General features: G+C 48.5%; 1 protein-coding gene across 4 annotated transcripts in view; it reads left to right on the top strand.

Moving 5' to 3' along the window:
• Positions 1–18,997, top strand: part of AFAP1L2 (actin filament associated protein 1 like 2) — a 63,327-nt gene extending 44,330 nt beyond the window's left edge. Inside the window, exons 5-20 of one of the 4 annotated variants that reach the window (XM_015633497.3) lie at positions 1,462–1,552; positions 4,935–5,018; positions 7,274–7,476; positions 8,031–8,210; positions 8,783–8,872; positions 9,624–9,708; positions 10,360–10,464; positions 11,006–11,217; positions 12,899–13,044; positions 13,565–13,676; positions 14,334–14,573; positions 14,662–14,839; positions 15,055–15,222; positions 15,498–15,679; positions 16,289–16,417; positions 16,746–18,997. In XM_015633497.3, coding sequence (XP_015488983.1) covers positions 1,462–1,552; positions 4,935–5,018; positions 7,274–7,476; positions 8,031–8,210; positions 8,783–8,872; positions 9,624–9,708; positions 10,360–10,464; positions 11,006–11,217; positions 12,899–13,044; positions 13,565–13,676; positions 14,334–14,573; positions 14,662–14,839; positions 15,055–15,222; positions 15,498–15,679; positions 16,289–16,417; positions 16,746–16,772 — 2,232 coding nt within the window. In that variant the 3' untranslated portion in view covers positions 16,773–18,997. Of the gene's footprint in view, positions 1–1,461; positions 1,553–4,934; positions 5,019–7,270; positions 7,477–8,030; positions 8,211–8,782; positions 8,873–9,623; positions 9,709–10,359; positions 10,465–11,005; positions 11,218–12,898; positions 13,045–13,564; positions 13,677–14,333; positions 14,574–14,661; positions 14,840–15,054; positions 15,223–15,497; positions 15,680–16,288; positions 16,418–16,745 lie in introns of all 4 variants that reach the window. The other 3 variants (XM_015633496.3, XM_015633500.3, XM_015633499.3) reach the window with 3 other exon arrangements.
• Positions 18,998–21,793: the final 2,796 nt, after the last annotated feature.

Below are 21,793 nucleotides of genomic sequence, written 5' to 3'. Positions count from 1 at the left end.
TGTTTTACGTGTCTCTGCAAGGAAAGTTCAGCCTGCTCACAGCATCTGGCAAGAAGGAGTTTTAACACTGGAGAAGTTTGGGAGGCTGGCAGAGCCATGGGCAGCTCACCCAAGTGGGAACAGACACGTGATTTTGGTGTGGTCAGGGTTCCTCACTCCCACAGGCCCAACAGCTTCCCTTTGTGGGCGGCTGTTGGCCACAGAATCTTTTCCTTCAAAGCTTCCTTTCTGCTTCTGGGCACCAGTAGCTGCTGGTGGAAACATATGGGGCAGGATGGGCAGCTTTGCACCTGCATTGCATGATGTTGGCATGACCTGCAAATGGCCTGATCTTGCCTTGGGCTGCTCTGTGATGCTGATGCACAGCTGGCCCCTCTTCCCCAGGGAGCAGTCGTGGGTTGGCACAGTGCACTATTTGTGACCTTCAACACTGCTGGCTCTGCAGAGAGACCTGCTTTGTGCCCCTCCTCCTGGGGCTTTAACCCTGGGCATCCTGTCAGGGTTGGCACAGCCTCAGTTGGGTCAGGTGAAGCATTGCAAGACAGAGCATCCTGTTGTCAGATGGCTGAGGGTGGTATGACCTTGCTGAGGAGCAGGGGCACCTCACTGGGGAGCAGGGGAATGCTACCATCAGGTCAGGGTGGGAGATGGGATGCCAGGTATTTGGGAAGACCATAAGCTCTTTGCTTACCCTGCTGATCTGTTTGTGCTGCTGCTTTGCTGTGTCATGTGCAACATCTGCATGAATCACCTGAAAAGTAAAAAGTTTGTTTCTTAACTTCACTTTTTTTTTTCCTCGTGTATTGATATTTCTAAAGGATCAAGGCATGTTTTTCCTGCCAGCCCTTCCTTGTGTTTTGGGAGGGGTTTGGCAGGCACCACAGGGATTTTCCAACACTTGGACTCTTTTCAAAGGCTTATTTTCCATTGGTGTTGTTTATCCATTTCCTTCATTTTTTGTTAAGAGCACAATTAAAGATTCCCAATATAGTTTCTAAAGCAGAGATTTTTAGCTGTTAGTTGCTATCAGTCAGAGACTTAGAGACACAACCAGAGACTGCTCAGGTTATGTTCTCAGTGTAAAGCCAGGATTGCACCAATTGTCCTCCTTTCTGGTTCCCTGATAAGATAATCCATAGCACAGAGGACCATCCTCAGTTACCATGGGCAGCTTAGGAGTGTCAGTGCAGCAGGCAGAAATCTCAGTTCATGGTAAGGCTGATTGGTTGCAATTGCTGCTATGAGCTGATCTTTCCCATGGCTTTCAGCAACATGAAAGTAACATTTATGATGCAATTATACAGTAATTTCAATTTATATTTGAGCTAACTGTACCACATCTAAAAGATTTCATCCATTGGGGTACATTTGAGTGCTACAAAAAAAGGGAAAAGGATGCTCTCTTGTTTTGAAGGATCTATCTACCTTAAATCATGTTTCTTCTATGTGTTTATTCTGCAGATTCTCGAAACAAAACAACCTGCAGTTCCCAAGATTGAATCTCCAGAGGGATATTACGAAGAGGCTGAGCCCTATGACGTCTCTGTAAATGGTATATCCCAGCTAAACCCTGGGAGGGGGCTCATGTGGGAGATGGAGGACTTGAGGTTTATGAGAATCAGTAAATGAAAGCACTGATATTTCATACAGCTTTTGGGACAAATTTGTTTTCTGCTGTTTATCACACTTGGTATTACAGACCTAATGCTACCTGGAAAGCAAAGACTACTGAATTACTCCAATTTTTAATTTTTCCTGTAGAAGTTAGTAATATGTTTGGGTCAATATAGCATCAGTGTAAAATGTTAGAAACCATTGTGGGTCCTCTTTGTCTTGGTGATTTTTCTGGCAGATAGACTGCAGTCAAACACAAGTTTCTATTCAGGACTGAGTGGTGAAGCTGTGGTGACTTGCATTCGTGTCCTAGCGCTCTGATTGTCCCCTTGGGGCTCAAAATCCATGGCTCTGCTGGTCTGTTAGGAGTGATAACTGTTTTTATAATTGGCTCTTTATTCAGCTCTGTCTCTTGTGGCAGTTTAACCATCTGTAAGCTTGATTAGAAAGCCAGGCTTCGTGTGTGGGGAAAGCGTGTGGGTTCCATTGCACACACTCGCTCACAGCCTGGGACAGCACCCAGCCGTGTCCTGGAGCAGTGCCACCCATGCCTGTCCCCTCTGGGAGGAGGCTGCTGCATGCTGAGCTCCCACATTCTCACTTTTTACCAGGTATTCCTGCATCCTTTTGTTGAACACCCTCCACTGAGAGATTGCCTTCCTCTGATCTGATAGCTGAGCTGCTCTTGTCATCACTTTATAATCCATTTAAGAGATAGATTATATCACCCCACTGCAGAGGCACATCTCTGCTCATCTGCCTTGGCTGCAGCAGAGTGTGTGGCATGGGCAGAGCTGAGTGGCAAGAGTTGAGGCAAGCAAAGAAGTGAGAGTTAATGGTGAAAGATTGGGATCTAAATCCTTGGCTGTTGAATTTGGGCTTCATCTGGGAGAAGCTGGGTCCTCTCCAGCCCCAGTGTAAGCTACTGGGCTTTGAATCTCCATGTCAGTGAACAGAAGATAGTGCCCAGCTCAGGTGGGAAAAGGTTCAGGCTCATTGTGGCCCGGGTGAAAGATGCAGTTTCAGTGCAGAGGAGAGGTCCCTCTGGCTCTGCCCTGTGTTTTGCTGAAAGGCTCTGGGACATTTGGCTGAGGTGAGGGCTGTGAAGCCCTGCTGCAGCTGGGGCAGTCCAGGCTGCTGCAGCCTCATCCCCATGCCTGCAATCTAAGATAAAGGAGATTTCTTTTCCCCTCCTGCATGCTACACTGCACACTGGGAAAGTGGATAAATTGTTCAGAGCCATGGCATAAAAAGGCACACGCCAGATTAGCTGGAATGCAGCCATGGATCCATGTGCTGGGATACCCAGCTTGTCTTATCCGTGCAGCTCCATAAACTTGCCCTCAGTTCAGAGGCTTGGCTGGCAAGAATGAGAAGTGCATACCCAGCTCCCACCTCTTTTCCTTGGTAACCTGCTGGTCCAAGACACAAATACACCCACCACCCACTGAAATCTAGATGCTTAAGGAAATGAGAGATCAGAGCTCTGCAAAAAGAGAAAAGCACAAATGATGAGGGCACTGTCCAAATGAGGCTGCTGTGATCAGCTGTTGCACCAGCAGGCTCCGTGTTTTACTGGGCACTGTCAGAGCTGTAAGTGGAGATAGGCTCCTATTCTGTGAAGCCAGGAGAGATGGGACAGAGGATTTCAGTGATTCCTCACCACTGAGGTGTGTGGTGCCTTTGCATCCTGAGATTGCTCAGCCACCAGTCTCCTCCCCACCACATCCCTCCTCCACAAACCTCCTGATGTGCTACAAAGTGTGTTTTGTGTGAGGAGGAAGGAATCATCGTGAGAATCTCTGTCCTGTTTGGGAACCTCATGTTGGAGGTGGTTCCTTGCAGGGTGAGCCAGAAGGAGCAGGGAGAGATGTGGAGCAGCAGGTATGTGGCAGGAGAGGCTGTGGGGGCTCAGGAGCAGGTGAAGTGTGGTGTGCTGTGCACAGGGGAGCTGGGCAGTGATGCTGGTGCCCTGGTTTGCCTCAAGAAATCATACTGCAGCATGTGGGAAAACCTGCAGGTCTCTGTCCTGTGTTTCTACAAGCACAGGCTCCCCATCCTCTGCCCGACCCTGTGCCCTATCAGATGTCAGTGATACTTTGTACCTGTCCTACAGAGTGATGCTCACTGCTAGCAAATCATCTGGGACCTTGGTGTGACTGCTGTTGCTAAAGGGCAATCTGGACGTGCAAGGCTTTGTTCTGGCCCCAGTAACCCCCGCAAGCCCTCTGTGCCTTTCCCTACAAGCTGCATAGGGAGGGGGTGGCAGTCCAGGAAGCTGCTGGTGGTCTTTCATAGAATCACAGAATGGAAGGGCTTGGAAGGGACTTTAAAAATCATCTCGTTCCAACACCCCTGCCATGTACAGAACACCTTTCACTAGACCAGATTGCTCAGAGCTCCAGCCAGCCTTGCCTTGAACACTTCCAGGGCTGGGGCATCCACAGCCTCTCTGAGCAATCTGTACCAGTTCCTCATCATGTTTACACTAACAACTTTTTTTCCTAAAATCTAACCTAAACCTACACTCTCTCAGTTTGAATCCATTTCCCCTTGTCCTGTCACTGTAAGCTCTTGTGGAAAGCCCCTCTGTGATACTGTTTCTGACAGTGTTGCAGCATGAGCCTTGGAAGACACCCATGTGTCCCCAAACAAATGGGCGTAGTGAGATCAGACAAAAATAGGAACAACACTAAAATAAGTGGGTGCACTGCCAAGAAAGGACATCAAAGCAAGCCTCCAGATGGGCTGAGGAGATAGAGGTTTCGTGCACCATCAGAGGTGGGACTGTGAGGCACTGTAGCAAACCGTGAGTGAATTAATTCAAACAAAGCAAGCGGGTGAGTCTGCTGGGTCTCGAGGTCCATCTTTCAGCAGCAGCATTCCCACCCCTCCAGTGGGGATGCTCTGCCTTACATTTTCCAGCTCCAGCAGAGGCTGCTCTTCCCTTCCCTCTTGGGCTGAAATGTGTTAAACCCTTATCAGCAGCCTTTGCATAATTGGAGGGTTCGATAAGGAGCAGAGTGAAAACAGAGGGGCGATGTGGCTGCCAACTGAGCAATAATTATTCTGGCTGAAACAGTTCATCGGCCCTGGCTGCTTTTAATTGTGATGACGATGATTCTGTTTTAAAGGGAATTGCCTTGTTTGAGGGGATGGGTTGAAAATGCTGTCCCTGTTTGAAGTCTCAGCCTATGCAGGTGTGCAGGGATGGGACAGCCTCACTGGCTGAGGGGATTGACACCACTGTTGTTCTCTGCATTTGCTTATCTGTGGCTTTCTCTCTTTGTCTCCCTTTCTCTTTCTTTTTGACTGTGCAGGTCTTTTTGGTAGGCTTGCTGCGGCTGGACCCAGGCCAGGGTTGCAGGTTACTGAGGGCGTTATTTATGCCACAATAACTATGGGTATGACATGCTTTCCAAACCTGAAGTGCCTTTTTTAAACAACAATGACAAAAAAGCACCCCAAAATATCCCCCAAAAACTCAGTTTTAGCAAAGATCATCCCTGGATTTGCCTGTTACATGCATGGAGGGTAACCACCTCTCCCTGTTTTGCACAAAGCATTATTTTTTGTGGCTTTCCCTGTGCTCAGGATGGCAATGAAGAGAACTTCCCCAGCTTTTATTCCCCTTCTGTCACTGGTGTGGAGCTGATGTGTGGTAATGCTGGCTGTATTGACAAGTAGCTGTTATTGAAGGTGCTCCACTGAGGCAAAGGCAGAGTGGCAGTATAAGATGTCTGAGCTTCCTGCATCATGGCTTTGATTTAGCTCCCTGGGGGCTCATGGGAAGACCCACAGGAAAGCAGAGGTGGATTTACATGAAGACATCCAAGATTGTGGCTGCCATTGATGCCTGAGCTATATAATTTGGGACTGAGTGAGCCTTAGTAGTGATCACAGGGTTGTCACAAGCCACCAGGCAAGGCTTGTCACTTTTGTCTGGTAAATGCCTTTCCTTCATGAGGCTGTAGCAGTGTCACCAGGACAGAAGTTGCTGTAGCTCTTCAAGTAGGGAGGGGCTCATCTCATGAGGAGCCACAGTTGTGGTTGTGGTCGATGCACAGAAGAGAATCCAGGACTTCTCAGGAGTAAGGTGGCAGCCTGAGACCAACTGCTTAGGTGGGGGCACCAGAGACTTCCAAAAGAGGCCAGAGGAGTGGTTAGTGATACCCCCATGTGGATAAGGAGGGAGTTTTGGGAGATGATGTTCCCTTGGGCATCCTTGCTGCTGCTACACATGGAGAAGTCCTGTAGCTGCACAGAGGTTCAGCTTCTTGGTGTTTGTAGGGTTGAGAAACTCCTACATTTTTACTCCATCTGAATTTCTGTGTAGGGGGCCTGTGGACAAGGTCTGTGTAATGAGAATGCACTGTGTAAGGGGTAAAGTTTTCCCATAAAAGATGGACAGTTTGATACGTTGAGGGCATGGAGATGGTGAGGCAGTAGTGTGTTCCATTCAGAGTCTTCAAAGGGGAGTATTTGCTTTTCAAAAAATTTGTTTAATTGTTGCAGTTTTGATCACTTGAGGGAGGTTGTAGAGTGAAATTTCACTGGGGGTAAGAGTGTAGCTTTGTTACTGCATCTCAGTTCCTTTTATTTAAAGAACAAACCCAACTGAAACGTTCTTCAGTGAAGCTCCTAATGCCTTTTTCATTCTCTTTTCTGACTGCTTTTATTCTTCTAATTTGCACCAATGTTATTTTTATATAGGTAGTAAGATTTTGGTGAGAATCCAAGTGAGATTAAATTCCAGTGAGAGAAACTTAACAATATTCCTCCATGCTGTTTGGTAGGACAAGAGTTCCCAAACCCTACACAAATGTTGCCCCAATCTTACCATCTTGCTGTGTGAGTTTATCTTGTGACTCAGAGCTTTAAATGCCAGCAGAATTTTGGAAATCCCCTTGCAATCAGGGAGAAAATTTTCAGTGTTTTTGATGAGCCTGGTACCACTGATCAACTGGAAACTCCAATAATCTGCAGTGCCTTAGAGCTGAGTATTGAAAATTCCAACTCATCCTAGTAACACAGCAATCCATTTAAGAATGGACATAAAAAATGTTGCTACCTCTTCTCACATTTGCCACTGATTATTATTATTTGGTGTTGCAACAGAATTACTTCAAAGCCTTTGATACTGAGTAGAGAGAGAGGGACCTGTTGGACCAGAGAGGGAAAGTGAATGGTATCTCCAGTGCAATAGATCATTGCTTGCTGCATGGCCTTGCAAATACCATTTTTACTTATGGCATTTAGAGGACAAGGGCTGATTGTAGCTTGCTGTTGTCTTAAACATTGTGCGTGTTTGGCTTGAGGTTGAAAGTAGTAAAAGCATCTTTGGGGGAAAAGCAGCAAACATCAGGAAATGTCTAAGGGAATGTTCTCAAATTTGTGGTCAACTGAGAAGTGTCTTTTGAGTGTTTGCTAACAGAGCCCATTAGGCACAAAATACTGCAATGAGATTCATAATGGGCTAGAAAGAAAAAAGGATCTATGAGGGTAATTTTCATATTAATCATCCTCCTGTAGGAGTGCCTCAAAAGACACATCCCAGCACGGGAAGCTTGTGCATGTGTGAGCATGGCTGAGGAAGCATTTGACTCTGAGTAATTCTAAAAATGGATTTAATGATAGAGCTTTGATTTTGTTATAGAAGATGGTGAAGCCGTTAGTAGTTCCTACGAATCTTACGATGAGGAAGAGAGCAGCAAAGGCAAGTCAGCAACCCATCAGTGGCCATCCCCAGAGGCCACCATTGAGCTGATGAAGGATGCCCGCATCTGTGCCTTCCTGTGGAGAAAGAAGTGGCTGGGACAGTGGGCAAAACAGCTGTGTGTTATCAAGGACACCAGGCTGCTGGTGAGCAGATCCTCTAGTTTCTGTCTAAAATAATCTGGTTTTATGAGCTGGGGAAGGAAGTGGCACCTCAGACCTTGTTAATGAGCTGGCAAAAACCAAAGTACCCCTAGAAGCAATGCTTCAAAAACCATGTCCTGGAGATTTGGGGATCTTGTTCCATTTTCAGAAGGAATGTGGGCATGAGATTGCTGAAGGGGGCACAAGGACACATTTGTGACCAAAATACCAATCCCCCAAAACGTCTAGGGATACTTTTTGGGGAAACTTTTAGAGGTGGTTAAGCAGAAGGGATACCTATCCCAGAGGCTAACCACATACATGGTCCACTGTCAGTAAAAGGTATTTCAGACAATGTATTCATGCAATCAGATATATGTGTACCTGTACATACAGGGATCTCCTGTGTGTAGTCTGTGCAGACTTCTTAGAACTGTAGGACCTTTTTGTGCTCAGTGCACTTAGTGCGTGTGGCTGCATGAGTCCCTTACAGGGTTGAGTTCAGAGCAGGAAGGTTCCTCCTCTGCCTCTCACCTGTTCCTGTCTTCCTTCCCCAGTGCTACAAGAGCTCCAAAGACCACAACCCCCAGCTCGACGTGAATTTGCTGGGCTGCACTGTCATTCACAAGGAAAAGCAAGTGAGGAAGAAAGAGCACAAGCTGAAGATCATCCCCACGAACGCTGATGTCATCGTGCTGGGGCTGCAGAGCAAAGACCAGGCAGAACAGTGGCTCAGGGTCAGTGACACCTTCAGGACTTGTCCCACTGTTGCTCCCATGCTTTGCTGGGACATCAGTTCTTATCTCAGCCCTCTCCCTGCTCTGGCTCCCTTCTTCACTGCAAGCCTTTATACAAATATACCACCTCATTTTCATGTCCTGGGATAGATTTTTCCTGCAGCTCCCTGCAGCCTTCAGTGTGCTGGAGGCCACATGGGGACCTCCCAGCTCAGCTGCTGTGGCAGGGCTGGGAAATGTCTGGGGTAGGTCCCCAGCATGAATTTGCTGAGGGCAGGGGTAAATGCAGCCCTTCCCCTGAGACAGTAGCAGGAGGAGGAGCCTCCTGGAGCCCAGGAGAGCCACGGGGCTGTGAGACACCAGGGCTGCCTTTGCTGGCAGCCTCTCCCAGTGACTTGGATCCAACACTTTCTGCTGGATGCCTGATGCAACACCAGGACAGTCCCCAGGGTCACAGGGACAGTAAACCATGGGTCTCCCAGCCTGATACGGTTTTTCCTGTCCTAGCTATGGGAGATTAATTGATCCTGTTACTGCAGTTGTCACAGGCTTTGGCTTTCCCTTCTGCACAGGTAATCCAAGAGACCAGTGGTCTGCTCTGTGAAGGAGGCAGTGAAGGGAACCAGTACATCCCAGACTCGCAGCGTCTCGGTTACCCAAAGGTACATCTTGTCTCTGTAGACAGAACTGGCACTTAGGCTTTCCAGCCCTTTCCTTCAATAGATAGTAGTGTAGGTGCCTTAATTTTAGGTAAGGAAAGACTGATAGGAGTGTAACCAGACCTCTGTGCTGCTGAAAATGAGCATTCTTGGAACCATCTTAATTTTCCTTTGCATCTTAGTTTTGTTGCCATATCTTCCCTCCCAGACTAACTCAGCATTTGGCTACCAGCTATCTAGGGCAGCATCTTCTATCTCATCCAGTGAGATGGTTGTGTTCACCGAGAGCTTTGGGAGAAACACAGACCCTTTAATGCCATGGCTTGGGTCATCTCTTAGTCCAGGTTTAGGTGACAGTCCCCTGGGAGCAGCTCATTCCAAAACAGTGGGAGGACAAAGGGACTTTCCTAAGTCTCTGGTGGACACCCAAAATTGACCTGTTTGGGCACCTGGCTGGTTCCTCTGCCCATGCCCCCTACAGGGACTGCCAAATGCCCCCACCAGCCAGGCTGCAGGGTAGGAGGCCATAGGGTGGCACTGGTGGTGCCTCTGTGTCTCCTCAGAGTTGAGCCCAACCATGTTCAGGAACAATGGGAACGTCACAGTGTGTGTGAGCTGGCTGGGGATGCCTGGGTGAAAGCATCTTCTACAAGAGAGAGCGGGACCTCATAATATGGGAGAAGGACTGCAGCACATTCTGGCTGGAAGAATGGGTCACCTGCATCTGTGGAGCTTGTGCCTGTGCTTGTTACAGGTGGAGGTGTCTGAGAGATACTCTGCAGCCTCCGAGAGCGGGAGCAGCACCGATGGCCACATGGAGACAGCTGAAACAAAAGATGGTAAAACTTTGCCCTGGGAATGACAGGGAAAATGAGCCCTTGACCCTGCCTGGGGCCAGGACTGCTGTAGCTCCTGTCACTGCCACCTCAAACAGACCTGTGAAAGCTGTGTGTGCATTCATTGCCTGGGAATTTGATATTCTTACCAGGATTACCCGTTGGTTCCATAAGCTTATTCACATACTGACTGATGTGCACAGTAGGAGAATTTTGAAGAGCCTCTTTGGACATAAACTTCCCCCCTTCCACCTGTGTCCCTCTTTAGAGAGGAAAGGACTTTCATACAGTAGATGTTTATAAGTAATGGTTCTTAATTAAATATTTTGTGGTGTAGGAAAGTGAAGGGAGGTTGGTACCTGCCCAGCAAGAGCTGTGCAAGCAGCTCTCACTGCTCCTGCAGTGACTGGCCTTTGGTCAGAGCCAACCCACGTGTAAAGCAATACAGATTAGCATCTTCCACAAATCCCTAGCTGATCTTACTGGTGCCACCTTGCTCCTGAACTCCCTGGGCTTTGGAGTTTTCCAGCCTGTCCCTGAGTCACAGGTTTTCCCTCTGCAAGGGATGTGTGTGAGGTGAGGGCAGGACCCCCAGCTGGGACAGCAGGCTGGGAGCTGGGAAAGCCACGCATGTGTCTTTTTCATTTCTGGTAGTTAAGAAGAAGGGCACAACTGGCCTGAAACTGAGCAACCTGATGAACCTCGGGAGGAAGAAGTCCAGCTCCCTGGATAGCCCAGAGAGATCCCTGGAGACTTCAAGTAAGTGGCAGCATGAGTCCCTCTGCAGGGACTTGTCTCAGGGCTGGATCTCAGTATGCAGGACAGGATGAACACCAGGCATCATCCTTCTCAAACATGCCTATGCCAGGTGGTCCTGCCAGTAAATCCATACAGATTGTGGTGCCTGTGGTTCTCAGAGTGACCCAACAGGAAGGGTGGGTAATACCAGACATGCACACACAGGGCATTTGTGCTGCCCAGGGTGTGGGAGCCTGCAGGGAGAGTTGTGAGGATCAGCTTAAATGTATTTACCACCTGGGACCAACTTTGGACAGCCATCTGCAGCCAACTTGCTGCTCCAAACCTATCCTGAATCTTAAGGGTCTCATTTTCAAGATTTTTACCCTTTTCACCCTGTTTTGTATGGATAGGACAGCTTGTCTTTGTGCTTTTGCTCTTTATTGGTGCCTGTGGCTTTGCGTTGTGTGATCTCATAGCTTACCTCTCAGACATCCCCAGGCACACAAATTAATATGGGTTAAATGGAAAATGTGTCTAAGTAACCTGTTCTTACTTGCAGGTTACCTGAACGTGCTGGTGAACAGCCAGTGGAAGTCCCGGTGGTGTCAGATAAAAGATGGACACCTCCATTTCTACCAGGACAAGAACCGAAGCAAACTGGCTCAGCAGCCCCTGAGCTTGGCAGGCTGTGAAATCATCCCAGAGCCGAGCCCTGACCATCTTTACTCCTTCCGCATCCTGCACAACGGCGAGGAACGGGTTGTTTTGGAGGTAGGGTGTGCATCTCTGAGGAAGCTCTGCTTAAAATCATCAGCTTGGATACCTTAGGAGGTCTAAATGCCAGTGGGTTCCTCCAGAGAAACCTCAGTCCAACAAAACAGAACCTGAGGAGAAGGACTTTGATTCATCTGCCTGTGGTCACCTAGAATGTGTCTCACCTCACTGGTAATCCAGGCTGTGTCTGATGCTGGCACCTCCAGAGGGACCATTCAGCCTTCATCTTAGGCACTTATCTTAGGGTGGGACATGGGGTCCTCTGGAGATTCCCATCTCTCTCCCCTGACTGCAGAATAGCCTTAGATAATTAAGTTTTGTGGAGTGTACTGCAGATGGTTAATGTTTGATGAGAAGAATGCCACTTTAGAGATTTAAGGCTGTGGTTAGAAGGAACAGAGAACTTCATCTTTTTACAGCAGGCCCCCAAAGCCATGGGTCACACATCCCAAGTAAGCCTGTCACAGATCTGCCCCTGAAAGGGCAAGTGAATTCATCTCCATCTGTTACTTTCTTATGCCTGCATCCAGGACTGTTTCTCTCTAATCTTACTTCTCTCTGACGACAGCATGATTATAGTAGGAGGTGGACAATGTGAGCAATTTCCTGTATTTTTTTAGTGGGTGGAATATTTATAGCTAAACAACTGACTTTGAGAGCATGCCTTGAAATTGGAAGATGTTTTTGTTTAGTTTCTGATTCAGGGTATGTCTATATCTAAGAAATTTTGTCCAATTACAGAAGTAAAGAAGAGGTGCTGGGAAAATTTACATTTTGTGAATGGAAGAATCTGTATTTTGTTGGGATGTCAGACTCAATGTCAGACTCCATGTATGGACTGGCTGGCTGGCAGGCTTCCCAGGGACTGAAGTCTCTGCTAAATAAAACAGACTGAAAGCTTAAAAGATACTTTCCAGTTTGGGAAGTGTATATATATTCACTTGCCCTGAACTTTACTTTGTGGTTACTGCTCTGACTCCTCAAATCAATGCAAAAAGTGGCTGCATTAGCCAACTTCTTGCTTCAGGTGTAGTCCCCTACACTGGGAGGTGCATGTGGCTATTTGCTAGAGCTGACTTCATGGCCTAGAATTTAACTCGTCATGTTGCAAAATGTCAGACTGCTCACTGCAGCTGGGAATTGGCTACTGACCGTGTTAAAGCAATGGACTCTGATGCTTTAAACTCTTCCCTTCTCCTCTCCCCTCTGCAAAGAGCCATGGAAAGGGTTTGTGTTCTGGCAGTGGGACCTCGCAGGCTCGGGTCTCCTTGCCTCTGCTTTGGCAATCCCATTGCTGCACTCTGCTGGTGCAAAATAAAAGCCGCATGCTTTGCTCACCCAAAGCTGCTCCCTGCAGACATCCAGCCCCAGAGACATCTCTTACTCTTGTGGACAGCTGAGCTGATCACCACTGAAAGGAAAATGCAGACTAACTAGAAATTTTAGGAAGGAGCAGAGCAAAGAACTGCATTTATTTGGCTGCCAGATTTTTGAATCAGTCCATCCACAGAGTTGTACTTTTAAGGCAGCCTTAGGTTTATTATAAATACCCAGCAGTTCATCTTTCCCCTTGGAAGCTCAGGCCAGCATGCTTCCCTACCCAGTCTAAGCCAGCATCAGCCCTGTGAGTGCAGAGGAACCACTGCTGCAACCTGTCCTGTGTCTGATCACCCTGCAGGCAAAGTCCTCAGAGGAAATGGGCCACTGGCTGGGCCTCCTCTTGTCGGAGTCAGGCTCGAAAACAGACCCAGAGGAATTTACCTACGATTACGTGGATGCTGACAGGGTTTCCTGCATTGTGAGCGCTGCGAAAAATTCCTTCTTGTATGTCACTGGTAATGGGTTGGGGCTGTGTGGGGCTGGAAGAGGGAACGCAAGCCAGAGCAGGGGGCTTTGGCTGCCATGGAAATAGGTGGTAAATTCACAGCTGCAGCTTTCTTTTGGGACAGGAGAGCACTTCCAGTCCCACCAGGGTGCATCTGGCCTGAGCTGCAGCTCTCCATGGGGCACATGCATGAGTGGCTGTTGCAAATGCAGGGGCATCTCCAGATGGCCACCCAGTCCATCATGCTACTGGGGCAGAGCAGCTGTGCTGCTGTGGCTGAGGGCTGGGCAGGAAAGGAAAGAGCCCAGGGGAAATACAGCCCCACTCTGGTGGGTGCTGCTTAATGGGCAGCAGCAGCAGTGACCACACTGCTTTGTATGGCTCTGCCTTCTCTCCTGCATCTGCCTGGCCTTGCCCACACCTCAGCACTGGTGTTCTCAGATGTCTAAAAATGCAGCACTGCTGAGCCATGCAGCAAATCCAGTCCCCCTGATGGGATGTCCTGCTGTCTGTTCACAGCCTAATGCAGAGGAAATACTCAGAGCCCAACGCCTACATCGACAACCTGCCCAAGGGCAGGCTGCAGCAGGACGAGCTGTACGACGATGTGGATCTGCCGGACATGCCTGTGGTGAGACAGATGCCCTGTTGCAGGGAGCTCTGGGGGGACTGTGGCAAACATCTGGCCATGGGGAGTCTCCAGCAGTGAATGGGAGGGCTCCCCAGCAGTGGTGAAGGGGACTCCCAGCCCCTGGGGAAATCCTGGCCTTTGGAATGGAGCAAGTGGTGGAGAGGAGTTGCTAAGGAATGGAAGAGAGGTTTCCAGAAAGGAGCTGTAGGGATCCTCAGGCAGCTGGGATAAAATTCCACAGTTTTCATCAGCAAATGGCATGGATTATTTGGTGATAATGGGCTTTTTGGAGCCTAGCCTTTCAAAATTCCTTTTTATGCCTGTAAGAGAAAGCCCTGTGTGAAAAGACAAGAGCAGTGGATCATGCTGGGAACGGGACTGTTAACTCAGGAAAGGCAAAGAATGTGGCATGGGTTGCTGGATGTACAACAGTGATGTCCTTGCATGGGGCTGCTCCTACCATGAGAGACCTGTTGAAGGAAAACAGGAGGGGCCTTTCCTTCAGTACTTCCAAAAGCCCTCTGTGGAATGACTCAGAGACTGGCATTTTAATTCCTCTAAGATTTTTGGAAAATACTCCAGATTGCCTGAGATAGTTCTGCTCTGCAGTGAGATGTTTCTTGTACTTCCAGTTGCAGCAGATGGTCTCTTTTGCAGGAAGAACTACCCAAGAGTGAGAGCAAATTGGAGGCGGACCAAGACAGAGTGTATCTGGATCTCACCCCAGTGAAGACCTTACTACACTGTGCTGGCAAGATGTCATGCCAGTCTTCACCCCTCAGCTCACCCTCTCTAGAAAGGGCTGCCAGCAAGGCTGCCCCAGAGAGCACAGCTGAGACAGCCCCTGTGGCTAAGGAAGCTGAGCCCTGTACTAAGGCAGCAGAGACCTCGGAGCAGGTACTGTCCAAACTGTGATGCCAGGCCAGGCTTAATCACTGAGCCAGTTCCCTACACCTCATCATCCCACTTCATTTCTCCTTTCCAGAAACACCCAGAGAAGCCAGAGCCTGAGGAGGTTCTGCCACGGGTGCCTGCTGTCAAAATCCAGACCCAGCAGCAGAACATTGCCTTCCCCCAGGTGGGCCCCGAGGTGCCAGCGGGCACAGTTCCAGCAGGCAGTCCCCAGCTGGTGCCTGCACACCGGCCCAAGATGCCACTGCCAGGTGAGTGTGCTGCTCAGGTGGCCCGAGGGTGCTTAAAGAGAGCTGGAGCCCTTTGATTTGACTTGGCTCTGCTCTACAGCAGTCTGTGAGCTGACTCTAGTGGTTGGTGACTTTTCAGACCTTCCCTTGTTTTCTTTTCAAGCACCTGAAAAGGTTTTCTCCCTCCTGCTTTTTTTCCCCTGACTGACCCTGTTGTTGGTGGGCTGTGTTTCCAGCAGCAGCAGTGGAAACCAAGCTGGGCAAGAACAGGACAGAGGCGGAGGTGAAACGGTTCACAGAGGAGAAGGAACGGCTGGAGAAGGAGAAGGATGAAATCCGAGCTCAGCTCACCCAGCTGCGCAAGGAGAGGCGGGAGCTGAAGGAGATGCTTGGTGGCAGCACAGGTAGGGCAGGGCAAGGTGGGATGTATGGAAATGAGCCAAGCTGGGGCCATGGAGAAAGAGGGGGCAATGAACCTGGTCGTCCTGGGACCAGAAGGGATGGGGGAACCTGATGCTTTGAGACAAACCACATCACCCAGATTGCACTAGAGCAAGAGCCACAGTCCCTCTTGGGGCAAAACACAAGGAAAATGTGCAGGGCATGCCCTGATCCCTGCTCCCCGCCTCAGGAGCTCCCCAGGTTCCCAGAAAGCCCCAAGATTCCTCTCTCTTCACAGACAAGAGCCTGGAGCAGAGGCTGAAGGAGATAGACGAAGAATGCAAAAGGAAGGAAAGCCAGAGAGTGGACCTGGAGCTGAGCCTGGTGGAGGTGAAAGAGAACCTGAAGAAGGCAGAGTCTGGCCCAGTGACCCTGGGCACGGCCGTGGACACCACCCATCTGGAGAATGCAGCCCCACGGGTATGTGGGGCACCTCTGGGATGCACAGCAGCTTTCTGGGAGCTGGGCAGTCACACAGTCTCAGCCTGCTTAAAAATGTAATAATTCATAATAGCATCATTAGTGTAATATGCAATCTTGTATAAATGTATAGCTTTTATGTATGTATTATATATATAATATACATAATGTAATAATAATCTAATGACGTTAACAGCAGTAATGGGGAAGTGAAAGGTGGATGGGGCTCAGGAGAGTGGTTGTATTTTCCTGTGGGACCTTGAACAACACCCTCCAGAGCCATACAGGTCTGGACTCAGCTCCTTCTGCACTTGGCTGAGCACAGGGATGGTTTTCACAGGAGATTCACACATCTGAATTCCTTCTTGGGAACTTGTTTCCCATGAAATGGAGATTTCCATCACCTGCTCTGTATCTCTGGTTCTAGAGTCCCCAAAACCCAAACACACCACAAATGCCCCTGGTGTTTTGTTTTTTTAAATTGGCATATCACTGAAAAAATGCACCACCATTGGAATGGGATGACACTGTACTAGGAGATGGTGAGAAAAGGCAGCTAACTCTCTCAGTAATCTACAGTCATAACCATTTCTATGATTTTTATTCTAGGTTCAGGCAAAAAGTGCCAGTCCAGCAAACAGCGCAGAGAACTCCCCGGTGAATTCAGCAACGGCTTTAAAAAACCGGCCTTTATCTGTTATGGTCACAGGGAAGGGAACAGTCCTACAAAAAGCTAAGGTAAGGTACAGCAGGAAAATCCATCTGGGACACCCTCTGCTTTTCCCTTCTGGCAGTGGAGCATACTGGCTGTGGTGGGATGGGGTTTTGGGGGGGTCTCATGTCTGGGAAACACCCCTGATCAACACAATCCAGAGCACATCAGCCTGGTTCTCCTCCAGTCTTTTCACCTGTGTTTTCCTTGCCTGCAATTTAAATGAGTAAATGTAAGCATTGTTTATAACTTAAAGATCTCCCTGACCCACCTTGCAGCCAAAACCACTTGGGGACCACACAATGTGGCTTGCCTGATTTCCATTTTGACTAATTTGCCTTTATTCCTTGGCAGGAATGGGAGAAAAAGGGAGCTAGTTAGAAGCACATTGTTCAGAAATGGACTAAAGACTTGAATTGCCCACGCACGGCCCAGGGGATTCAACCATCTGTCTGTGGAGGTTGGGTGTTCAACACCACCACACACCAAGTGCCTCCTCCACGTCATGCCCACGGCTCAGATGCAGCACTGGAGTCAACAGCTGCTGATATGAGTTATCCCAAATGAACTTGCTCTTTCCAGACAAATCCCAATCTTGTAGCTAAAACAATAACAACCAGTGGCAATCCTTCCATCGAAGTCCTAACCCAGCTGATGTAAACAAGAATGTTACTGTACATAGGGGTGTTTTGTGTATTTCTACTCTGAAGGTTTATCAATGAGTTATTAAGGTTTCTATATTAGTGACTGTAGTGGATTCAGAAGGGACCTCAACTATTCCTCAGCCTGCTAAGTTTGTACCTGTCCTGATAAATTGGAGTCAACTAAAGTCTCACCTGTCTTGCTGCCAGTTGTCACTCAGCTGCATTTCATCCAGCCTTCAGTCAAGGGCTATCCCCACATGTGAGCAATACTTCAAACATGAATGAGAAGCACACAGCAGCCTGTCCAGGGCATTTTTAATCAGTGTCCTGATGCATTCTAGAATCTCCTACCAGCTGCAGCTTTGCTAGAATATTGAGCTGCTCACATTCTCGTGCTGTAAGCTGTGCTACAGACTGGCAGCACCAAGAGCTCTAGGCAAAGAAATTCTGAAAAAAAAAAGGAAAAGGAAAAAAAATACTATTTGAGGGCTTGCTCAGCTGTTTCATGGGAAAGCTGGATCCCAGTGTATCCTTCAGGGCTTGCCCTTTCCCAAGAGTGGGGAGGTAATGCTGTCCCCATGCAACTGTCCTGGCTGTGATGGTGTCTGATCCTCACAGAGCTGCAGCTGCAGCCCTCCCTGTGTCCCTCCACACTGGAGGGCTGAGCAGCCTGCCCTGTAGGAAAGGCTGCACTGCCAGGGCTCTGCTGAGCTGCTGGCCATACTGGTGCTGTCACCCTTCTTTCCTGATCATTAATATTGCCTTTGGGCCCTAGCAGTATGGCCCACAAAGCCCACCCCTCTCTACCCTAGCCCAGCTTTCTAATTAAGGATGTTGGATATTTGGAACTGCTAAACTTAGAGACATTGAAATTTGAAAGGTGGCAGTGGGTTGGCAGAAATCTATGCACTCCTCCCCTCCCTGGAACCTGCTGATAATGTCTGGTGGCCTGGAGACACCTCGTCTCCTCTGATGGCCCTGCAGAGCCCAGGCTCAGTAACTGGGCTGGCTGGATGGGGCTGGAGCCATTTTCCAACCCTACAAAGTTAAAGCAGCACTAGTTCCCAGGATGGGTTGTCCCTGGGGTCTTGTGGCTACACCAAAGCCAAGGTAAAGGCAGAAAGGAAAAATGTACCTTCCTTACCTTGAAGGCCTGAGACCACCTCTCAAGGGCTGTTCTTTCTTCACACAAGGGCCAGACAGCCAGTGGGATACACAGGGCTGTGATATCCAGAGCTGGTGGTGTCACCGGGGTGAGTGAGAATGTCCTGACAAGGGTTCTGGCTTTGCTTGCCCCAACCACAGCGCCAGGGTGCAACAAAACACTTGGTCAGGGTATCCTGGAAGCAAGAAAGGTGACCGTGCTCCCATTTTTTTGACTCTAGTTTCCACCGTGGTGCAGATGGAGGAATTGCTAATGCCAGGCCTCAGGAGCCTCAGCTGTCAGGTTGTCCCTGTGCAAGGTTTTGCACATAGGAAAAGATCATGCAAATAAACTGCTAGCTCATCTGGTTAAAGACCCTGGGGACTTCCTTCTCCAGAGCACCAGAAGGCCACAGACTCCATGAAGCTTTTGTTTTGGCCCGTGATGAGCTGGCAAGAGCCCCTCTCTACACCCTAAATATCTGTGTAGGGCCACACCCTCACCATACACCCCACTGTCATCCTCCAGAAGTTGTCCAGACATTTCACAGTGGTACTGAGACAGCCATGGACAAGAGCAGCTCTGCTTTCCCTTTCACAGCCCAGTCAGCTTCAGTGCTCCTGCTGGGATGTCTCCATGAGGGAATGGTAAACATAGGCAAGTCCTGAGCAACACACTTTCCCCAAACAAGAAATGTTAAACAATGTCTCTGTGTCCCCATTGTTTTTCTAACTCAAGGCATTTCCTTTGTTGTAACTGTGACCTATAAAGTGGCGCTTTAGAGGGTTTTATAATAAAATGTTGAGTATATTATGTTACCAGTGTTTTTCTCAGTAATGGGGCTTGTCCCTGCTCCACTTCCCAGGAGATTTCAAGTGCATCCAATCCCCAATACCATTAGTTACTACAAATCCATAGCTATGCAGTGAACTACAGCTGCAGTGAACTATAGCTTAAATAGCAGTGATTGCACCGTCAAGCAAAACAATTTTCAGAGATCTATGCCACGGAAAAATAGCAGTAACCCCAACACTTCACACAAATACACGTACCAGATTCCTGCCTGTATCTCTGTAGCAGTCCTCTTGCTCAGAACCAGCAGTGAAAAAACTTCCACTACCTTCCTCTGGCCACTAGATAGCAACTGTGTGCAGGCTTAGTGCCTGCTGCAGGGAGGGAAAACCAGGATGGGCTTCAGCTGGAAAGGAAGGAAAAAAGTTATTAAACAGTTGAAGCCTTTACAGAGCAGACACCAAAACAGACACATCTGTGAAAGATCTCTTGGTGCCTCCACTCCCACAGAAAGCTTGGTGAGTTTCTTGCTTAAGTACCTCCACATTTCTTGCTTTGGATACACAGAACAACCCCACAAAAGCTCCTGGGTGTTCCTGACTAACACACCAAGGTTGCTAGTGGGCATGTTGATTTTCCAGTAAGACAGAAATAAAAGATTTTATAAGGAAAAAAAAAATTACCTCATGTCAGTGGAGAAGTTGGTCTGAATGTTCATATAATATGTCTCAGGTATGAATTAGATTTATTTACTTCTACTGCAGAGTAAGATTGCAGGGGGGTTTTGAAGCTGAAGAAGGTGGCTGGCTTTACAAGGGAGCATCTGCAGGCCTCTTGCAGGCTGGCCTTGGCTTTTGGTATGCAGGGAGGATGGCACAGTGAGATCAAACCCCAGCTTCCCTGCTGCAGCCTTTACACTACAGGTGCCATCCAACATTTACTCACCACAAACAGGCATGGTTTTGCTTGCTGAGGGAATCTAAGACTAAATGGGGTGAAAATCATGGCTCTTACTTAAATCCCATTTTTTAAAAGGAGAAACAGGCTCTCTCCTGGAGTCAGCACATGGCCCAGGACCAGCCAAAGCTCACCCAGCAACCCTCCAGGGTGAGAGTAATTCACAGCCCCATTAGTAACAGCAGCCCAGACACTAATGACAGCCTGGCACGGATAACATCCTCCAAGCTCCTCTGATGCCAGACGGGATTAGTGCTGGCTTTGCAGGGACCCCAGCTCCTCAGTGCCTGTGCCAGCCTCAAATATTGACCCAGCCTTAAGGGAATGAGCTCCCATCACATAAAGTCTCATTAAATATTTCTGATTGAATCAAGGCAAGTCTTTGAGAGTGAATTTAATAAGGGATCATGTCAGAGACCCAAGCCGCTTTCCTACTTACTCTTTTTTAATTAAAATTTATAAGAGAAAGGGCCTAGAAATTAGCCAGGAACTTCAAGTCAAATTTTTAAAAAGAAAACAGCTCAAAAAGCTGCTCAGCAGTGTACCTGCTTGCCTGTGGGATCAGGAAGTCTCTTCAACACCATCCCATACATCCTAATTTTCAGGCTGGCTTCTCCCATCTCCCAATGCCCCATGACCTTCTTACCTTGCAAAGTGCTTTGTCTCATACAAAAGGAGATCTGGTGGGTGCTGCTGCTGCCAGAGAATGTCTGAGCATCTACCCAAGGCTTCAGGAATCACCTGCTTTCAGAAGGAATGTCAGGAGGAAAGTCACAGTTGCAGCACATGTAGATTCCTGACATGTGGGGATCCCTGGGGCACTCTGGGCACTGAGACCTGGTGTACTCAGAGCCCAAAAAACTGGGTTTAGAAACCAGCTTTCCTGAGCTACTCCATGAGTTTCCAATCTCTCACATCATCTCTACTTGACAAATGGTTGCACAGAGATAGATAAATCCTGTCCAGCATAAAAATGTTCTCTCCAACATGAGATTTTGCAGTCTGTGCTTCTTGAATCATACAGAGATGTTTGTGTACCTGTGGTGCTTAAAACCAGCAGGATGGTAAAAATGCAGGGCTTCCCAGCTCAGGACCCAGGGACAAAAAAAAAGCCTGCTTTGTCCCTCGTACAACCCATGCATACTAAAAACATATTTAATACCTGTGCCTTAAAATAAAGAACTCACAAACAGATTACACCACATCACATTAGCCACAAGATAAAGTGCTCAGCAGCATCACTGTACAAACTGTCCTGCAAACAGCACAAGGAACAGGCTTTAAGCACTTGTAGAAGGTCAGGAAGCATGTCCCAGCTCCAGAGCCGTGTCCCAAGCAATGTAAATAAACATTTGAGAGGGCAGACTGATCCCGCAGAGGACAAATGCCTGTGAGGAGCGAGCTAATGATGCTGTTAGGCAACGATGGCAGAGAAACACAGGGAGCTGCAAACCCACCAGGGCAGCAGAGTGAGGGGAGGGGTCCCTCGCACCCTTCACACAAACGAGGATGCACAAAGAGGTCAGGGAGACTTCTGAGAGCAGTCTGGCTGGAATCCAGCCAGCTCCACAGGCGCTTCTGCACCATCCCATGAACCACGTCTTCGATGTGTGTCTGATCAAGCCCGTTGTCCCACATGAAGAGGAGACTGACAGGTTAACAGCAGAGGCAATGCTGAGCTACAGCCATGCCTAAGTAACGTTAATAGATTTGTTTCCCTTTGTATCCCAAATGTCAGCCCTTCAACTAAGCCTCTATTCTGCCGTGCCTTAGGACACAGACAATCTACCAGAGTGACAGTGAAAAGAAAGCAGAATTTCCTCTTTCTCCCAGCCTGGTTTCTCCCACAGGCATGACAGTGCTTC

This window comes from Parus major, chromosome 6 (assembly GCF_001522545.3).
Source record: "Parus major isolate Abel chromosome 6, Parus_major1.1, whole genome shotgun sequence".
Taxonomy (NCBI): domain Eukaryota; kingdom Metazoa; phylum Chordata; class Aves; order Passeriformes; family Paridae; genus Parus; species Parus major.
Note: the sequence above shows the minus strand (reverse complement) of the source record. Positions and strands in the feature narration are given on the sequence as shown.